This window comes from Parasteatoda tepidariorum, chromosome 8 (genome assembly GCF_982258835.1).
Source record: "Parasteatoda tepidariorum strain Cologne lab strain chromosome 8, Ptep-v5.0, whole genome shotgun sequence".
Taxonomy (NCBI): domain Eukaryota; kingdom Metazoa; phylum Arthropoda; class Arachnida; order Araneae; family Theridiidae; genus Parasteatoda; species Parasteatoda tepidariorum.
The window spans coordinates 19,001,302-19,021,126 of NC_141762.1; the positions used below are offsets into that span (position 1 = coordinate 19,001,302).

Genomic DNA, 19,825 nt, shown 5'->3' on the forward strand with positions numbered 1-19,825 from the left:
AGACAGTGGTCAAAAAGCTACATTATTTTAGTAGTTTACTACAACTAATTTGTTACAAATGTAGTTAACTAAAACTACTTTTTTTTAAATGTTGTGACTGCAGACTACTTTGGAATTGTAGTAACTACTTCAGTGCTGTAAGGAGGCAAACTTTGCTAGAAACCTAATTAACGCATATCTTCAAAATGGTTTTGAATAAGAAATTGGCTTACATTAAATAAGGAAGTAATTGAGAAATATTTATTCAAGTTTAAATTAGCCAATTTGTTATTTTAATAAATTTTTTTCCGATTAGTTCATTTATCTTTCAACTTTTTATGCCTTTTTGGCAGCAAATATTTAATTTAAGAAATGCAAAATTATCAAATACTTTCAATTGTTTAGCTCTCTATTATTTCCTCTGAGAAATTAAGTATATCGAAAATATGTTCCCTTCATTTAAATAACAGCAATGTTGCAAGAGTATGCATTCGCATGTGAAAGTGTGTCTATTTTTCTTAATGGCTAGTTTAAATATTAGTTGTATGTGATTTTAAATGTGTAATTTCTTTTAACACTCAGCTGTGGCCACAGGGTCATTTTCATTGCACCCATTGACGGACTCGCGAGCATTAGTCAGTGTTTTCATCGCAGAAAAAAAATGGGTGAGAATTTCTCACTCTTCCTCAAAAACAGGGTGAGATTTCAAAAAGTTAAGTAAGATTTCTAAAAATTTAAAAAAAAAAAAAAAAAAAAAAAAAACACACGCACACCAAGAAACTTGGAAAAAATACATTTTTAACACCTTCTAATTTTTAAAGCATTGAATATTTTTGCTGCACATCATATGGAAAATGTTCTACATCTACTTTTTCATCAACTATTCTCATTAGGTTGCTCAAATGCGTATTTGTTTCGTTTTGATCGTTTCTACCCACATTTGTTTAATTTTCATTTCGGAGTAGAAGGTATTGCCTTTACAAGGTATTTGTCCATCTTACATTAATGCGCAAAAAATTTGAACGTCTTGCATGAAGAAACCTTACTTACGGTAAACACGTGGTTGCAGAGAAATGCATTCTGAAAGAGGTTCCGTGGTTCGGAGAGATGGTGTTCTGTTGTTCTTAAAGGTTCTGAACAATACTGGTAAATAGAGAAGCTAGATAATGGGGCAGATGTTGAAAATAATGAAAGATCCAGGAAGAAAAGTGAAACGGATTTTATTCTAAATGGCGTAATTCGAAACTTTTTCCAAAATGCGAGAAATTCGCGAATTTTGAAATTGGCTTATAGAATGAGCGAATTTCTCGCGGTAATCATTTTTTAATGCGAGAAAAGAAAAAAATATGCGAGATTCTCGCGTTCTCGCTCTATAGTGAAAACACTGATTTGTACTCATCAAATTCATAACATTTGCTGCATTAAAAGTGTGTATCGCTTTCAAACTAACCTTAAAAATAATTGCCGGGAATCACTGCGAAGTACTGATTTTTTTGTATCGCGCTACTTTCTTGACAAAAAAAGTAGTACACTGCGCTACAAACTACGAAAAAAAGTAGTATCTACAGTAGCTTCACTACTTTTAGTGTGCCACTTGCGACCACTGTTTATAGAGAATTTAAGACTTTACCTTTTCATATTTTTGCTTTAAAAGTACAAAAATGTTTAGTACCTTTACTTGGAAGATTTTCTTAAATTGTAAATAAATTAAAAAAATATATATTAATTTTAGTTTATGGAATGAACGGTTCAGTTCTGACTGTCTAATTGAAAGGCCACAGTAATATATGTGTACAGTAGAGTCTTGATAGTTCGAGGTGGGCGGGACCGAGATTGAAATTTTATAAATATTTAAATAAATGGAAAGAAAGCAGCTTTTAAATTTTAGTATTTAATTGAAAAATATATTATAATTAAAACAATTCTACAGACATTAAAGGATCAGGATACATTTACTGCATTACACCAAGTTTTCAATATTTTACTGCATTAAGTTAATTGTACTTTAATTGTCTGATGTTTTTTGTTTAAACACACTATTCACATAATATAGTTTTTGAACATTCAGTCATTGTAATACCAATTGTAGTAATCGTTCTACAAGTTGTGAGTGCATTGGTAATTATTTGGGAGTGAGGCAGTTTTTTTTCACTAGCTCGGATTTATGGGAAACTCCAACTACTACATACATTGTGTTTTTCTTTTATTTTTTGAGATTTTTTACTTCCCAAAACTATGTTTACAGATCTGTTTCTTTCTTAATTTCTTTTTTTTTCTTTAGTGCTCTTCACTCTATTGTATTGATATTTTTTGCTTAGGCTATATTAAAACAATATTAGAAAGCACTATTTTTGTGGGTATAATGATGTGGGCTGATGATGAGATTATATCATATTATTGATAGCTTTTCAATTTAAAATTATTTATAGTTTTTTTTCATGTTGAAATTTTTAGGAATTGTTATTTTTTTCTTCATTTTAAATTTCTTTTCCCTTTTTTTTCATTTCTTTGCTTGTTTTCTTTATATTTTTATCTTTCAGAATGTTTTAGGGGGTCACAGTACCTTTGCAACAATTTTTTAAAATAAAGGTATAATCCTTCATTTTGTGGATGCTTTGCATGCTCATTTAACTTATAATCAATAATTTATCTTCAAAAAATAATTAAACTGTTTAATTTTTTTAAAATTTTAAAAAAATTGAAGAACTTCAAAATTTTTAAATTCCTAAGGCTTTTTTATTTTAACATATTTTCAAAAAAAAAAAATTTTCTTTCTTATTGCTTACAATATTCATCTTAGCAATTTTGTGCATTCATTTGTTGATATATGCATTCAAATATTTTTTATAGATTATTTTGTAAAAAAGTAGAAAAAAAGGTTAAAAATTCCTGTTAGGTATATATAATATGCTATAAAAATTGCAATACCTCATAAATTGCTTATTCCATGCACAGTTTAAATAAGTGTATTATACTTAAGATAAAAAAGTTTACTTCAAAGCTTTATCTTAAACAGAAAAAATTCCTTAGGGATTTAATAAAGATTAAAACACAAAATTATCATCTACGAAAAAAAAGCACTTTAAAGCCTGTCTGCTGATCAAGTTTCTGTATTAGGACAATCTAAAATCATTCATAACTTTTTTAAAAATGTAGATAGAGAGATCATTTTTTTGTTCAGTGCATTTCAAATAGTTTAAAGTTTTATTATAAGCAGTAAAAAACATTTTGACACATTGATCATTTTTTGTGTACTGTGACCCCTTAAAGGTGCTAAACTACTTTTAAACAAGTTAATAACTTTAAGAGATGAAGAAAAAAAATCAGAGTTTATTTTTGCCATTAAATAATATATTTTTCATTCTAAAGCAAAATGTTTTACATTTTTATTAGAATGCCACAAGCATTGATGAACTCATGAACCTTAATATTGTTGCTCAAGATCATCTCATATACAGTGCACAGTTAGATCGGGGATCAGGTATGTATTCCTATAGTCTCTTTATTTGAAATCATGTAAATTTGTAGATAAGGAAAATACTTGTAAATTTGCTTTCTTTGATTTATGGATTAAACCACAAAATGTTAATTTTGTTTGTTCTCTCTTCATCCTAATTATTGTGCTTTTTTAAGTGACAAATTTGAAAGCAAAATGTAATAAAAAGGAATTTTTCATAATTTTTAGTTCTCTACCTAATGGAAACTCCCTTAAATGTCTAATTACTAACATCTCATCCTAAGAAATTGAATAATTCTTTTATAATATTCTAATCTTAAGGAATGAATTTTTAATTTAAGTGAAGAGCTTGTAATAAATTAAAGATCAGCCGCATTTTTATTTGTCCAAGTAAGCCTTTTCAGCAAGAAAAAAATTTTTTTTTTATGAAATAATGATATTTTTTAGGTTGTTATCCTGTGTTAATTCCCAAAACTTGTAAGTATCTATCTGGAAACATTACTAGGATATGGTTTGTTGTAAAAAATGGGGTTCTTTACTCCAAATTCTTCGTATATATTAAATGTAATTTGAAAGTTGCCAGTTATTTTTAATACAGTAAATAGCATTAACTTTAGTAATATTAAGGATAATATTACCACTTATCATTCCTATAAAATAATTTTCTGATGAGCATTTTTAACATAACCGTAAAAACGGGCTTTCTTATGAACATGCTGTTTGTGCAATGCGACAATATTACAATAAGTTGCTATATTTTTATGGTATAGATATGCCAATTCAAATTCTCATAATCGTGCTCTGAGGAATTGGAATGTAAAATTTTAGATTATTACAGTCTCGTTAATTCTATTTGCAGCATGCTTGTGTGCTTTTGTTTGTATTGACCCCAGTTATCCAGTGAAGACACCAGTGTTTTTACTACAGTTGTTTTGGAAAGGAACTCACACTTCAGTTTCAAGTTTTGCTTTGAGAGTAAGTTGTTTTAAACTTATCTTTATTTGTAAATAAATCACTATTAGCTTCTTATCATCATTTTAAATTTATCAATTATAGGCACTAATTCTCTTAATACATTTCTAGGCACCAATTAGTTCCGTTTTTCTTTCTTTTTTTTATTTTATTTGATCTAACCTTTTTATTTTTAATATTTGGTTTTAAGTACAATAACTAGTACCTTTTTGTATTAGTTATTAAACTCAACTCTAATAAATAGAATATTATGGAAAAATTTATTATCAAATTTAATATTCAGTGCTTCAAGATTTCCTATTCATGCATGCCCATTCTTTCTAATTAATAGTAAAATAGAGTTTATCCGCCTTTTAACCAGAAGATGAAATCTTGATTTTAAATTTTACTGTCCATTGTCTCTCCAACTCATTATTAATTTGGAATTCAACTAGAGGTTGAAATATTAATTACGTACAGAAATATAATTACATTTCAAATCATGCAGTTGTGAAGATTTTAATTCTATATATCCTTTTATATAAATAAGGATAAAGTATTATGTATTAAATAAAACTAAACAATATGAAGAAGAAAAAACATGAGCAGCATGTCAAAAGATTGACATTGTAGAAGATTTTTGTTTATAGAACCAAACCTATAGTATTCATTTCTAAGTAAAAAAACTGGATTTCTTAAAAATCAAGAATTTCGTAGAATTTCTTATAAAAAATAAATAAATTTAAAAAAAACCAACCTGGTTGGATTTTATTAGGCTTTTTCTGGTTTCTTTAGATATTACCTAGTTTAACACTTTTTAAGTTTAAGTTTTAATTCAAAAGGAAACAATTTTAGTTAAAAAGAAAACTTTCATAGGAAAATGAATAAATAATGAATTAAAATTAAAAAAAAAAAAAAAAAAGCTTTAATTTTAATGTAGTTCCATCTTTTCATGTTGGTACAGTACAGAAACCGTTATCCGGAAATCAGAAAACCGCAACGAAATTCTATACATTTTCCCGCCATATTTCAAAAAAAACAAATTTTCCTCATAAGATTTTAGGATTTTTCTTTTTTGAAAGATGTTTACCTTACTTTCATTTTGGAAATAATCATTAGTGTATTACTTCATCGTTTTTTCTTTTTCTAAGAATGTTTCTAAAAAAAAAATTTTTTTTTTGGTGGGTTTAACAATAAAAAAAAACGGTTTTTTGTAGCGATTCAGAAAACCGGAAAAATCAGTTATCCGGAATAACAATGGTCCCGATCGTTCCGGATAATCGGTTCCCTACTGTATTAATAAAGGGCTATTAAATTAGTTCTTTCTTCGACTAGAAATAAAAACATAATACTGGAGTCAAGGACATATGCTGTTTTCTGTTTTATTTATTTATTTTTAAACACTTAAGTTGTGGTTTAATTTCTTTCCTTTTTTGTTAAAATAAAGTAAGTCTTTTACAGGCTAACTTACTACATAACTACTGTTTATTTAACAATTTTCTTAATAGTTTTTTGTATTGCTTGTTAAACTATGTATTTAGAATAAGTTTTGCTTTGATCAATAAAATGATTAATCAAACATATAAGCTTTTCTTAAATAAAATTTACAATGCAAAATAAGTTATTGTTAATTTCATATTATTTTATCATGGTTTGAAATTTAATGAATTTTGTAAATTTTGTGATTATTTTGTGAAGGAATCAAAGGGAATTTTGGGAAGGATATTTATAAGTCAAATAAAAATAACAGATGATAAAAGAGCAGTTTTCATTATGTTTATTTTAAAAATTTTTTTTTAAAAAACTGTTGTTTTTTTTTGAGTTTGTGGGTGGGTTAAAAACTCTGATAGCATGCCCATTATTTGTGCTTTATTCATGCTGCTTACTTTAATTTATAGCCACTTAATTTTAATTTAATAATGTTCCATTCTTTTTTGCACATGGTTAATGCATAATTAGTCAGAATAATTTCTTTTGGGCTTTCTTCTATGCCAAAAAAATATTAATTTAAATATTTATAATTTCTCATCCTACCTAAATACAATGTATGATATAAAAAAAAAAGAATTCTCTCCAAATATATCTTAAGTACTATTTTTTGTTCCTTAACAGTTCATTCATTTTTTTCCATCTCCTCATTTAGTTGATTTGAAGTGTATTCCATTATGCTGTTATTTTTTATGATAAATTCAAAATTAACTTCTTTTAATGCAATAAATTCCTGAAACTTATTATTTTTATGCAATCAACGTTTTTCACTAACCTGTTTATTATCTAATTAATTTGTTGCCTTAGGAGCTTGAAGAGGAAGTAAACGTTCATTTTGTGGAAAGCCTGCCAGACGAGTATAAATCGAATCTGTTGCTGTGTCAACTCTATCATTTAGCCGTGTGTTTTGATGTTTTCTTAGAAACTGAACATTCTGGTGACTCTTTTGAAGGCCCACACGAGTTTGTTAGGGACAAAGTTGTTGTGAAACATACAAGGTATTTATTTAACTGTGATGATTTTTCTCATAATTTTTGTTTCCCTTTTTTTCAACAGCCATGCTTTTTCTTTGGGTCCATTACTCACTCCTTCTTTATCAATAAGAATTTTTAACCCTTTTAGGTAGATGGCACATCGATATCCCTTTTATACACTGCTTAATACAATTAAAGGATATTGAGGTTGTGGGTTGATCTTGCATCTGAAAAATTGTTTGAGTGATTGATACATTAGGGACAGACGTTGTAGGCTATATGAGATAAAAATGACATTTGTTTGGCAGGAAAAAATGTGTTTTATTGAGCATTGGATAAAAGAAGAAGAAAAAAACACAATTTGTGCATATAAGAAAAACAAATGAAAAAAAGGTGTTTCCTGAAAAGAAAATCGTTTTTAGTTGGTGGTATGGTTTCCTTGGACAACCAGCAACGTTGAACACCTTTGAGGCATCGAGACAATGAGATTATAAATGGGGGTATTCTGTCCCACTCCTCCAGAAGAGCTCTTTCCAGTTCTTGGAGAGTTTGTGTGGATGGTAGGCGGCCAGTAATCCATCTGCCTGGAATGTCCCAAACATGCTCGATTGGGTTCATGCCCGGAAAACATGCTGACAACATCCTCCAAAAGGAAATCATTCACCAAGTTAGCACGATGTGGCCTTCAATTGTCGTCCATTGACATCTCCAATTGCTGCAGCATAAGGGACTACAATAGGTCTCAGGATCTTATCCCTATATCGGCGACTGGTCAGTGCTCCATTTTGAATTATTCATTTAATAGGGATTTCCTGTTCATTAAGCAGGCGTTGATTGAGAATTATTCAAATTTTGCTGGCAGTTACACTTTGGAATGAATGAAGGGGATTCTACTGCTCTTTGACTTATTTCAACTCATATATCATTGAAAATGTGGGAAGGTACAAAGTGATTTGTTTTTCGGTCAAAACTTGTGATCCCCTCCTGAGGCGCTATTCGCTTTGATAATAAAAAGTTTCGAAAGCTTGCTTACACACTAGTGTTCAGCGTGTCTTTCTCTAAAGTAAAATAATTATTGCTTACTCTAGTGAATAACTTTGCGACGGTTTCACGATGAGCGTGTGAAAGAATGATTTAAGTTTATCGAGGGAAAAATCATATTCCTCTTGTAAGCAAAAAATTCCAATATGAAATAGCTGGTCAACTTGGAATTTTGAAGATAAAAAAATCTGGAAACATTCAAAATAAATATGCTCATCAGTTCAGTCTTAGTAGATAAAGATAGAGAAAATCAAATTTTGATAAATTAACGAATTAAACAGATACCAAAACAGTCTTCAATTAAAAAAAAATTTAGGAAGGAACAAAATAATATTATATTATCTAGATTATACATGTCATTAACATTGATTTATTTTTCTGTAACTTTGAATTACATTAATATTTTATGACAACTTTAATTATAATTGTTTATTGAACATAAAATTGAGTTTATTGAATCATAACATTATATTATGTATTATATACCATTAAAAAGTAAAATTTTAAAAAAAAAATCTAGCTCTAGGGAATAAATAATGCTGTCCCCTTTTAATCGAATAACCTGCTTAATTTAATAGAGTTGGCTAGAACCAATGGTGTTCCTTTAAGCTGTGTTGACTGTTCATAATTAGGCACTGACAAATTTCAAGAGAAACAAAACCTTTTTAAGCTTATGATATATTTTTAGAATCAATCACAAAAGAAGGCTGAGGGCTCTTATAAAATATTACAACAAATTTAAAATGGCATGTTATGGTTTGGAACACATTTCTTAATCTTTTAAAGCACATAATTTATGTATTTTTCTTGTCAAAATTTCTTCTTAAAATTGTTTTATGTCTTTTAAAAATTACATTGTGACGCTAATTATCTGCTTTTTTGACCACATATTTCACCAAAACATCAATATCCTGGCAATAACATTATCTTTATGTTAAATACTATTATTTCAGATTGAGAATAATTATATTCTTTAAATTTAGTGAGGATTATTGTTTGCTTTTTTAAATTTTTTTTATTTGTTCTAATAAATATCAAAACAAAGATCAGTATTTAGAACTATAATTAGTTTTTATGCCATCATGCATCATAACTAATTTTCAGCATCATGTTTGCCATGATCCATGAAATAAATAAAATATTTTGAACAAATCTGTTTTTTTTTAGGGGTCGTACGCATAGTCGTCCTTACAAATGCATATCAAGTCAAGGAATATTTACTTACAGATGAGAAATATCTGTAACAATTAAATTTTGTATCCCTCTGTTCTGCTCATTTGTATATTTTTTTCCATAATATTAAATATATTTCTTTTTGATGTAAAATGTTTTCTTTTAAAAATTTATTAATGCATGTGTTACAAACAGTTTTTATTAAAAATATTGTAAATGTGATTTTCATATCATTTAGCAGAAATTCCCCTCTATGGTTTTTTTTCTATTGTTTTCCATGATTTAAGAATCTACTAATACTGATTGGTTTAGATACTATTTATTTGTTTTATTATCACATAAGTAAATAACATACATTGTTTGTTCTTACAATGAAATATATATCATAAAAGCACTAATCACATAAAGTTATGTCTCCTGGGTAAAATTTTAAAGCTATTTTTTAGTGAAAGATATATTTGTTTAAAAGTAATGCTTCATTCTAAAGCATTTGAAATTTATTAAAAATGAAAAATAATATAATTTTTTCTTGTGTCTTGGAAAAAGTTAGAGAAAAGAATTTTTACTCTAAAGAAACTATTTTTATTTCATAATATTTTTGAAACTGAGTGAAAGTGCACTTAAAGCTTGCATTCTTATTTAAAATATTCAGAATTCATCTAGACCTAGATTTGTATATACATTCTTATATTTTTTCCTGTTAATTTATGTACAATTCTTACTTCAGAAACACTTATTTTTTCATACTTGTGCTATTTCTATGAAAACCATATTTTTCAATAATACTTTATATTTTATGTATTTTAACTTGATCATCTACGATATCATTATTATTACCTTTGTAGCATGCATATTCCCATGTTCCGAAAGGTAAATATAAGTTTTGAATGGGTTAATAATGCAGAAAGATAGCAATACTTTAATAATTACTTTAAATTAAATGTTGATAATAATAAGAAAAGCTGCTTAGTCATAAATCAGGGTTGCCACTCCACAGGGAGAACTGGAAAATACAGGGAATTTAAAAATCACCTGAAATAACAGGGAATTTTGATTTTTTTCTTTGCAAATTGGGAAAATACAGGGAATTTTGTTTCTTGTTTTGGTCTTTTAAAAAAAGTTGATCACTCAAAGCGTAATCTATGGGATATTTAACTATGATATTTCAGCTATACTAAACTATTTCATTTGCTATAGTATTATTTTAAGTATTTTCAGCTGTTTTTCCAGCAATTGAAACTAATCAATACAGTTAGCAGCCCAATATATCTCGCACAAGAACACAGTAATTGTTGTTTCCTCATAATATATTGTGTATAATATGTGTAGGGAAAAGACAGCGAATATTTTTTCCAGATTTGAGTGGCAACCCTGTAAATTAAAATTTTATAAAAAATTTAAGTTGTATTTAGGAGGAAATTTTTGAGTTGTAGGTAATATTTTTAATTAATTTGACAGTATGCATATTTAAGAAAAGTTTCAAAAAGTACAAATTGAATGTGGATTTTTGGACTCACAATTTTTTTAAATTTTATTTATAATTTTTTTTAATTTTAATTTAAATATTAAACTCTGATTTCTTAATGATTGATCTGTCCATTAAATGTTTTATATAATATTAAATTCTGCAAAAATATTCCATTAAAATCTTGTAAAATTGTAAGAGCTCTGTAATGGTAAAGAACAACTGCTCTTGAGTCTACAGCATTTAAAGAATATAAGAAAATTACTTTGAAATCATTCTATAAATTCTGAAAAGAATTATAAATTAAAAAGAAAAATATGTATTATATTGTTCTCAGTATCTCAAAAACTATTTATTTTTCAAATCTGTACTTATTCTAAAATGTTTTGAACAAGAACAATATATACATTTCCTCAAAATTCACTTAATCAAAGATCCCGTGCTATAAAAAATGTAAATGGTGGGAAAGAAATTAGTGATGAAGCTTAAGGTTGTTTATCGAAGACTTTGTCGTCATATTTAATGAAGCTCTTTTTTGTGGATGATATGCTATTTTCATAACTGCTGAAGGTTTGCAGCAGTTACTCTTGACTGTTAGGACAAGTTTAGTGTATCTGAAGCTGGTGCTGTCTATGTTTATTCTGAAAATTTGCGAAAGCTGAGACTAAGACAGTGATTTTAATGATTCTTCTATGTAGAAAAATGTAGCCAAATTGGGGTTTTGAAGAAAAGTTAATTAACCTTTTAAAATTAAGTTATTTGTTCGTTCTAAAGCTCAGATAATTCTTCACATCATAATGATAATATATACTTTGAAATCATCGCTTTGCTCCAAGTGCAAAGCACTTAAACTGTAGCTTTCTTATTTTCTTTAGCAATAGAGCTTCGAAAAATCATATTAAACATTACAGGCAGTTATATCATTGCTAAAATAAACCAGTTTTATTCAATGGATAGGATTTCAATAGATATTATTATTTTTTTTTAATTTGCAAGTTTTAAAGTTCAAAGAAACCTAACAAGTTATCAAAATATTTAGTCAATTAGAGTGAAAAAAAAATGTATCACCATATTTTAAGGATGAATATTTTTTTTTTTAATTAAACAAGTGAAATTTCGTTAAAGTATAATTAAATTTAGTTTCTTATAGAAAATTTTTTTAAAATTAACACCACGTTTGGGAAAATCATGTTAAAAAGAGATAACCTCAATCTCTTGCATCCAAGTTTTTATATTGCTGTAATAATTGCTAATAATATGAGAGGTGAGTACATCTAAGATATTCTTGCAGTAAATAGTTAGGTGAGCTTTTACTGAGCAAAAAAAAAAATACTGTGTTGTTTGAGCTAATATTACATATGGCATGCAATATTATATTGCACAACCCGTATCAGATCCATAACGGCACATCAAAGCCTCCAACTTTTTTTCTCTTGCTGCATTGTTGTGAAGAATGAAATTCTGAAGAATATTGGTATCCTTAACCGTTTCCATCTCTTGCTGAACTTGAACCAAAAATGCATTGTCCAAGATATGGAATTCATAATGGTTCAAACAAAGTTCGAGCAACTGCAAAAAAGAAAAAGCAATTATGCTCGCACTCGTTGAATAAGACATTGTTTACAAGAGACCGATCCTCACTATTCAGATATAGTCGGTTTTGTTCCTATTTTTCCTTATCATAAAAAGCATGTAGTGTAGGGTTTCTTTAATTTTTTGGTGTGGGGACCCCATAATATTTCGAAAATTCTGTGGAACCCCATAAGCATTGTGCAAATCTGATACATGCGTGAGTGAAACTGCCAGTTTCTTCACTTGTACTGTAATATACTACTGCAATTTTAGGTTATTTACTTTAATTGACTGAAACTGCCAGTTTCTTTACTTGTACTAAAATATACTATTACAGTTTTAGTTCATTAACTTTACTTGACTGAAACTGCCAGTTTCTTTGCTTCTACTAAAATAAACTATTGCAGTTATAGACCATTAACTTTAATCGACTGAAACTGCCAGTTTCTTCACTTGTACTGTAATATACTATTGAAGTTTGAGGTCATTAACTTTAATTTTATGACATAGAACAATGTGAAAATTTTAAACAAGTAACAAACTTAAAGATAGAATGCAGTAAAGAAAATAAATTCAATTGCTTGTGTAAATTCAAACATTAACTATAGTCTGTACTGACGAATACCCAAATCACAATGCCACACTTCTGAATGAAAGTTTTTCGGTACTGATCGACCTTGTTGCCATTCGTTGGTGAAAAAAGAAAATTCTCCTATAATACAGTCTATTCACCACAATCGGTATTCTCCCTCTGTATGTGAAGAAAAGTTTTAGTGTAAAGGTGTAACTTCTCTCTCATATTAAACTTATAGATGGTTGACAGAATGTAAACAATAACATCCTAAAACAGGAATTTCGAAGACTTACGGTGTATCCCACCGCTTATGTTATGCTTACGAGGCGGTGTGTGAACTCAGGGCTAAAGAAAATAGAAGGGCTGGTTCACTCCTTTGTAGAAACTCTCGCCGCGCCAATCCTCCGATTTTCTCTAGTGACGTCACTTTGGCGCAAAGCTCGCACTTTTACTTCAAGAGCAGAGCGTTCGGCCTTACTAGCTCTAACTAATATTGGAGCATTTCTTTTTGTGACAGATTCTAAGACATTTGTTATTTTCTATAATGACTTTCCTCAGTTTTTGCCGTGAATTTACAAAATTTTAAAACTATTAACGAAATGCCAGTCTGCGCGATTGCAACTTGCAAAAATTCTGATAGAAAAACAAAAGGAAAAAATATAATTTTCCGCGTGTTCCCTAAAGTAAATGAACAACTATGAAAAGAATGGATTCCGAAATGACACAGTTAATATAAAACAGCAATGCGTTTTTTCTATCGTTTAGAACTTTTATAAAAATTCGTTATCTAAACAGAAACCGCCTCGTTACTTCAAAAAGAAAGGCACGTGAAAAAAATTAAAAAATGGATAAAGTCAAAGAAAAATTAAAACGTAAGTAAAAAGTATAAATAAAATATATAGTGTACAGTTGAAATTCTCCTAATTTCATAACTTATTTTTTTAATGTAGTTATTCTAAATATTTATGATTCTTTTAAAAATTATATTCTCTTGAATTTAAATATCTATAAATTATATCATCTTAAATTTAAATATCTATAAACAATTGTAAAATTTCTAATGTCATTATGAACCTAAATTATTATTTTGTTTCAGTAATTAGCGTTTAAGGTTGATGTTTCCTAATGATTAAGTATGAACAAATTGCTATTAACGACATATTTTAAAATCAGGGATTCTAAATTTAACTCAACTTATTGTTATAAAAGAATATGTAGATAAAAAAAATGTCGATATATGCTTTCATTTTTCTTAATAATTAAAGTTAAAACTGAACTTTTTAAAATAAAGTATTTATAGGGTCATTTTCGCCAACTAGTAAAATATTTTTATAAGTTTAAAATGATATTTTTTTTAATATAATGGCCAAGAAAGTTTTTTTAAACTATGTTTATGAATGGAAATAATGTGTTAATTACGTAAAGTTTGAAAGCTAATAACCAGAAGAAGTCGAACTTATTTTCACAAGGAGAAAGATACAAAGTTATCATAATATCTTTGCGTGCGATATTCCGAGATCTGTGGACATAGTGACGTCATGAGGAGAAAAATCGTAGCTTCAGCTCTAAGAGCGGAGTGAACTAGCCCTTCTATTCTCTTTAGCCCTGGTGTGAACCAGCTTAATATTCTAGGAAGTTTCATTATTGTGATTTGTGTAAAAATTTATGGGTAATTTTACATTTCATACGAGTTTTCTGTCATTTATAAATTCTAATAGTTTGTGAGCCTAAAACAAATTCAACAAAATTAATATCACAGCATAAAAAAAGTGTGAGGTTGAAGTTTTGAGTGTTATCCCTTATATGGCTATATTTGTGTAAAACAGCACAGTTTATTTTTTGGGTAGCATCATACCAAGCTTGTGAAGTCTTGAATTCATTTGTTTGTTTTTATGTAAGATGTATTTTGTAATATTTTTTTTTATTTAGTATAATTTTTTATTAATCATGCTATTAATTTATTTTAATTTAAATTATGGAAGAAAAACTTACTAAAGTGATTGCAATTCGTGGAATTTTAAGCTAAACGCAAGGAGACAAGAAAGTTTCAATAATACATTAGGAAATTATTTTCTTATTTAAAAAAAAACTGCTTAAAATGGTTGAATTTTTTATCTTCCCCAATAAACAATTAACTCCTACTCCTCCTGTTTAGAAGGTACATTTCTTTTTAACTCATCGTAAAAATTACATCTGAAAACCTCATTAATTTCTGTTAGTTGAAATTTTTATGAAAATCGAAGCAAAGGCTTTCAGTTAGAGCTTCAAAGAAAGAAATTTCCCTTAGCCATTGTTAATCAAGGAAAGAATTATATTAACTAAATTTCCTCATTTAGAAATTAATATTTTGAAACATTTTTTACTTCATTTTATTCATTAAGGTTGTAGGTAAGTAACTGTTTATAAAACTATAACTTTGAACTTTTCTTATACTTATAAAAATAAAATTAAGAAACAAATGAACAAAATATACTTAAATGAATATATTAAAACAAAAATATTGATTACGAATTAAGTTAATATAATTCTCCGCAGGTTAAAGGGAAGTAAGTAGTATTTTTTCTTAGCCTAAAAAAATCCTTAATTTGCTTAAAATTTCAAAAAAAAAATTTTGATGGGTTTTATTAAATTAACATGAGGGTTAGTTATTTCTTTAATTCCTGAGTTTGTGTTTCAAATTTTGTTTGCAAATCCCTAATTAATGATTACTATTTTAAGAATCAAAAACATACACACTTGCCTGTAATTTTCTATCATGCCGTCCTTCTTTGATTTCCTCTTCATTAAAAAAAGGTATATCTCTTCTGGATATATAGTAAGGTTGCCAAGATTCAAATTCATCTTTTTCATGACTCACATAATAGACAGACAGCGTATGGTCTGGAGATCTGACTTCCAACCATTTCCTTGCATGCGGGAAAATATTGCACTGTGAGCAATCTAAAGTACTGCTTGGCAAGACAATATTACCTTCCGCTGTCAGCTGTACCAATTCACTTTTAGTTTCAGGAGGTTTCCCATATCCTGCCATTTTAAAAACTGGAAGGACGTAAACAATTTTTTTAGAAGTCTTTTGAAATTTTAAAAGCTCGATAAATCGAGGTATAATGTCGACACTCGGATAATAGTACAAATCAGAAACGAGGACATAGTCTGTTTTACTTTCTTGAATGGCAACGTTCCTGCCGATATTTGCTGGAAACGGCAAATTGCCGTGACTTTTGAAAGTTCCCTTTAACCAGACTTGATACGAGGTTGAAGTCGTCGTTGTCAGCTCAGCTTCTTCTTCCGGTGATTTTAACCTTCCCCATGAAGGGTTAAAATCCAAATCAAAATAAACGTGCCAGGACACGTTTTGATGGATACATGGGTTAGCCAGCCTCAAATTGATTATTTTTCGAAGAGCAGACTTGAAGTCGGATCCTGGTGCATAAACTGACACTGACATTGGACCTTTCCATCTCGAGCAAATTTCTGGCAGATGGTTAAGCTCGGGAAATATAGCCGCCGTTGCAAATGTCATCGTGTTTAAGATATCTGGTTGCAATGCTGCTCTAAGATAGTTTTTAATGATTGTATATCGTCCTCTTTGTTCCATTTCGTAAGATTGCACACTTAAGGCTTCCGGTAACATATCGCCTAAATTTCGCAGTCTACATGAGAAATTAGCTGACCACATGTAAAAACCTATACCACAGATATAAATGAAAAGTATTGAAGATGCAAATGCGCAAAGTGGGGAACTCTTTCTTGCAGAAAATATCGTTAATTGAGGTAGGAGATGGTGCGTTTCAGTCATGTTTCAGTTGCCAAAGCCTTTTCAATCAAATTAGTAAATAGAAATGAAGTTACAAGTATCAATCATGATGGCATTTTTGAAAAGCCCCCGTAGATCTAAAACCAACAACATGTTGTTACTAAGTTTTTGATTTCAAATATGCAAAGTATTACATTACTAAATACAAATGGTGTTTTTTATCCTTAAGTAACATTTTAAAATTCTTGTCAAAAATTAAGTCAGAAAATCGTACATAGTAGGGGTCGCAAATAAATATGGAGAAGAAAAGGTAAAAAACGCTATCAAAATTTATCGAATCTCCACTGAGGAAAGCTATACTGTCAACAAGAATACCTGATAGAAATCTCGTTCAGCTGTTTTCAGTTCGGTCTTCCTCAATAGTGATTCGTTAGATTTAGATAGCGTTTTTCTTTTCTCTTAGATTAAATATCAATACCAAATTTTTTCAGGCAATGAAATCAGTTTAGGTGTTTTCAGTTCGGCCTACTTCAGTAGTGATTTGATAGATGTTGATAGCGTTTTTTCATTCTCTCCAATTAAATATTAATTTACAACCCCTAATATGTATGTTATTTTTTTTTTCGACAAGGACCTTAAAAATATAAGTTAAGGAAGAGAATTACAGTACACTCTGTATAATTTTAGAGTCATTGTAAAAACATTTGAGTAGCACAAATTAATATCTACTAGAGAAAAAAACAGAAGCGTAAGGAAACAAATATTTATTGTGGTCGGAAAGAACAAAAGGAATTAATTAGTCTGTTGGCAATTGAATGTGTTCGCGTTTCTGAGGAACCTCCTTTCAGTTTTATGCTTTAATAAGCGGGTTTTCGATGTTTTTAATCCCGGCTTTGCTATTATCGAATTCAGCAGTGATCGGTCATAGTTTAAAAAAGTTTTTTTTCCTCTTAAATATTAATTTGTGACCCTTAATTTAAATAAGTTCTTGACAAAATTTCTAATGATATATATTAAGGTTGATCACAACGGAACATTTAGTATCAATTCATAAATTTGGTATTGTAATGCTTTGAGTTTACACGTTTTTTTTTTTTTTTTTTTTTTTGCATCTTGTGTGATTCGGTCAATTTTTTTTTAAAGATATACTAATTAGCTTTTTCCAACAAATATATGCATTTCTGAAAAGATTTGTTCGGGGTAATCTTAAATAAGCATTAAAATAGCTATTTTAATGATGATTTATGGAGCTTATTAGACACCAAATAACTCTTATAGATGTTTATTTTCGTTATTCTAAAGAATAAATAATTTTGAAAATGTAAAAGAAGTACAGCTTTTGGATTATTTTATTTATAATTTTTGTAACAAATTCTACTGATCTTGATTTTAATGTAATCGAAATACTGCCAGCATAACTTTCTGGTTGATGAAATGTAAAAATAAATGTATCATTACAAGGCCTATAAAATCTACGGTTTTAAATTTTTTTTAACAAACAGTTTTAAATAAAAGATTGAAGCTAAAATGGCGTGTTTAAATTTTATCTTCTGATTTAGAAACATTTTTACTACCTCATAAATTTATTTCAAACTTTTTCACATAAAATTGAAATCAATGATGTTAAAATATATCTTTAAAAAGAACAGTATTAAAAAAAATCGATTAATTAAATATATCATTTTTTTTAATTATAAGTTTCCTTACCTGCAACAAAATGAAAGTGCATCTCGTCTGCTTAACGGCCCATAATCGTCTGCAGGTGCATCAGCTATTCTAGCAGCAGTTATTACGCTCTAGTAGTCACCTCTCAGTTGATTTTTGTGGAACCCGCATTTTTTATTTATGTCTCATTAATTATAGAAAACCCTTTTCCACTTAAACAACTAAAGGCTTCGAGTACAGGAACAAAATCTTCATGATTAAATGGATTTCCTAAACAGTTAACTGAGGAAAAAACTTCCGCTTTGTTCTGTTAAAACGTAGTACGTTTTAACAGAATAAGTATTTGATAAAGTCATAACTATAAATCTTATCTAAGGTCTGAATGAGTGCTAGTAAGTGAATCAAAAAATGCAACTAAATGAAAATTTTAAAAAAATGTAAAAATGAACTAGTATAATATTTAAAAAATTTTAGTAATTTTAAGTTCTTTTTGTGTAGCTTTATTGCAAAATTTAATTTATTGTATCTTTTTACAACGTTTTTATTAACTCGCTTTCGTGTTTATGACAATGGAATATTGCAATGAAATTTCATCCGATTTCCGAGTGGTTAGAGCACTCAAATCCCTACTTAACCCAGACTTGTGGTTTGACTTGATTCCGAGAAGGCTAGAAATGATTTTTAATTTACTCTCTCATAAGAACAATTTGAGTTAGTGACTGTTTCTGACGCTAAACTTTTGGGAACCAAAAATCTGCGAGCTTTATTTAGCTTATTAGACTTAAATAATGCATTGTGCAAAATTTTTTGTATTCTCTAAAATTAAATGGTATCCTTAAATATTAAATTTGATCCCACTTCGGTACACTTTTGAGTTAGCAAAGTGTGGTACTACTTTGGCCAGGGGCGTACGCAAGGGGGGGGGGTTAACCCCCCCCCCTTGAGCTCAGACAAAGTGAATTTACAAAATAATACAGACAGAAATAAAAATTTCAGTAGAAATTATGCTGGCTATTATTTTTTAAGACTATATATTTTTATTTGTCTTATGCCTACTTTTTTTCTCACGGTATTTCTCAGAATACTGAAAAAACATTTACTATTATAGGGTTGTACTTTTGAAACCAAATTCACGTGATACTGTTACGGGCGAGCTCCGATCGCTGGTTCCTTTCTGTCCTGCCAGTCGCGATAGTTTTCGAGACTGGCTGGCATTCGCGAGGTCTGGAATCCTAGAAGTTCTGTCGTCTTTGAGACAATTCTAGAATTTTGTAGATGCGGTAAAAAAATTATATGAAAGGGGGAACGGAGTACAGTGGAGTTAGTTAGTCAAACTAAGAGTTATCTCTGCCGCTTGTCTGTCTTTCGGAGCTTGTTTCTAAATCTGTTTTGTTTTGGAGACACTGTGCTCGTTGAAGTTATTCATTCCAGCTCGAAACTTTGAGATCGTAGCTTAGCGGATATTTCTGTGCCAATATATATGTATATATTTTTCCTGTTCTTGGATCTTTAGGATGTCAAAACGCAAGAATTTAACAATTTTTAATTACCTTGAGAAAAAATCACGACCTGAAATTAGTGAGGTGACAGCATCTAGTACCAATGTAAGTTTTTCTGTTGAACAGAAATGTGATACTTCCGTTGAAGAAAACGTTTCTAGCGTAACAGAATCTGATGAATGTGAAAGCGGCCCTCAAAGTGTTACTTCCCACCCATATGACATTGGACT

At 29.0% G+C, this 19,825-nt stretch overlaps 2 protein-coding genes across 2 annotated transcripts in view; one reads left to right on the plus strand and one right to left on the minus strand.

Annotated features, from left to right (window-relative positions):
- thoc5 (THO complex subunit 5) overlaps positions 1–9,216 on the plus strand; it is a 41,593-nt gene extending 32,377 nt beyond the window's left edge. Inside the window, exons 16-19 of the mRNA XM_043051225.3 lie at positions 3,373–3,460; positions 4,296–4,411; positions 6,683–6,873; positions 9,058–9,216. Coding sequence (XP_042907159.2) covers positions 3,373–3,460; positions 4,296–4,411; positions 6,683–6,873; positions 9,058–9,121 — 459 coding nt within the window. The 3' untranslated portion in view covers positions 9,122–9,216. The remainder of the gene's footprint in view (positions 1–3,372; positions 3,461–4,295; positions 4,412–6,682; positions 6,874–9,057) is intronic.
- Positions 9,217–11,642: 2,426 nt separating this feature from the next.
- Positions 11,643–18,504, minus strand: LOC107451333 (beta-1,4-glucuronyltransferase 1-like). The gene is made up of 3 exons (XM_071180646.2): positions 18,139–18,504; positions 15,415–16,568; positions 11,643–12,097 (listed from the first exon to the last, which is right to left on the minus strand). Exons 2-3 carry the CDS (start codon positions 16,471–16,473, stop codon positions 11,900–11,902), a joined length of 1,257 nt encoding a protein of 418 aa, XP_071036747.2. The 5' UTR covers positions 16,474–16,568; positions 18,139–18,504; the 3' UTR covers positions 11,643–11,899.
- Between the last annotated feature and the right edge of the window lie 1,321 nt (positions 18,505–19,825).

Excerpts from the sequence above, each read along its gene's own strand:
- LOC107451333 (XM_071180646.2), bottom strand. The coding sequence starts at position 16,473 with ATGACTGAAACGCACCATCTCCTACCTCAATTAACGATATTTTCTGCA. Across the intron at positions 12,098-15,414 it reads GGCATGATAGAAAATTACAG|TTGCTCGAACTTTGTTTGAA; the intron begins GCAAGTGTGTAT and ends TCTTTTTTGCAG.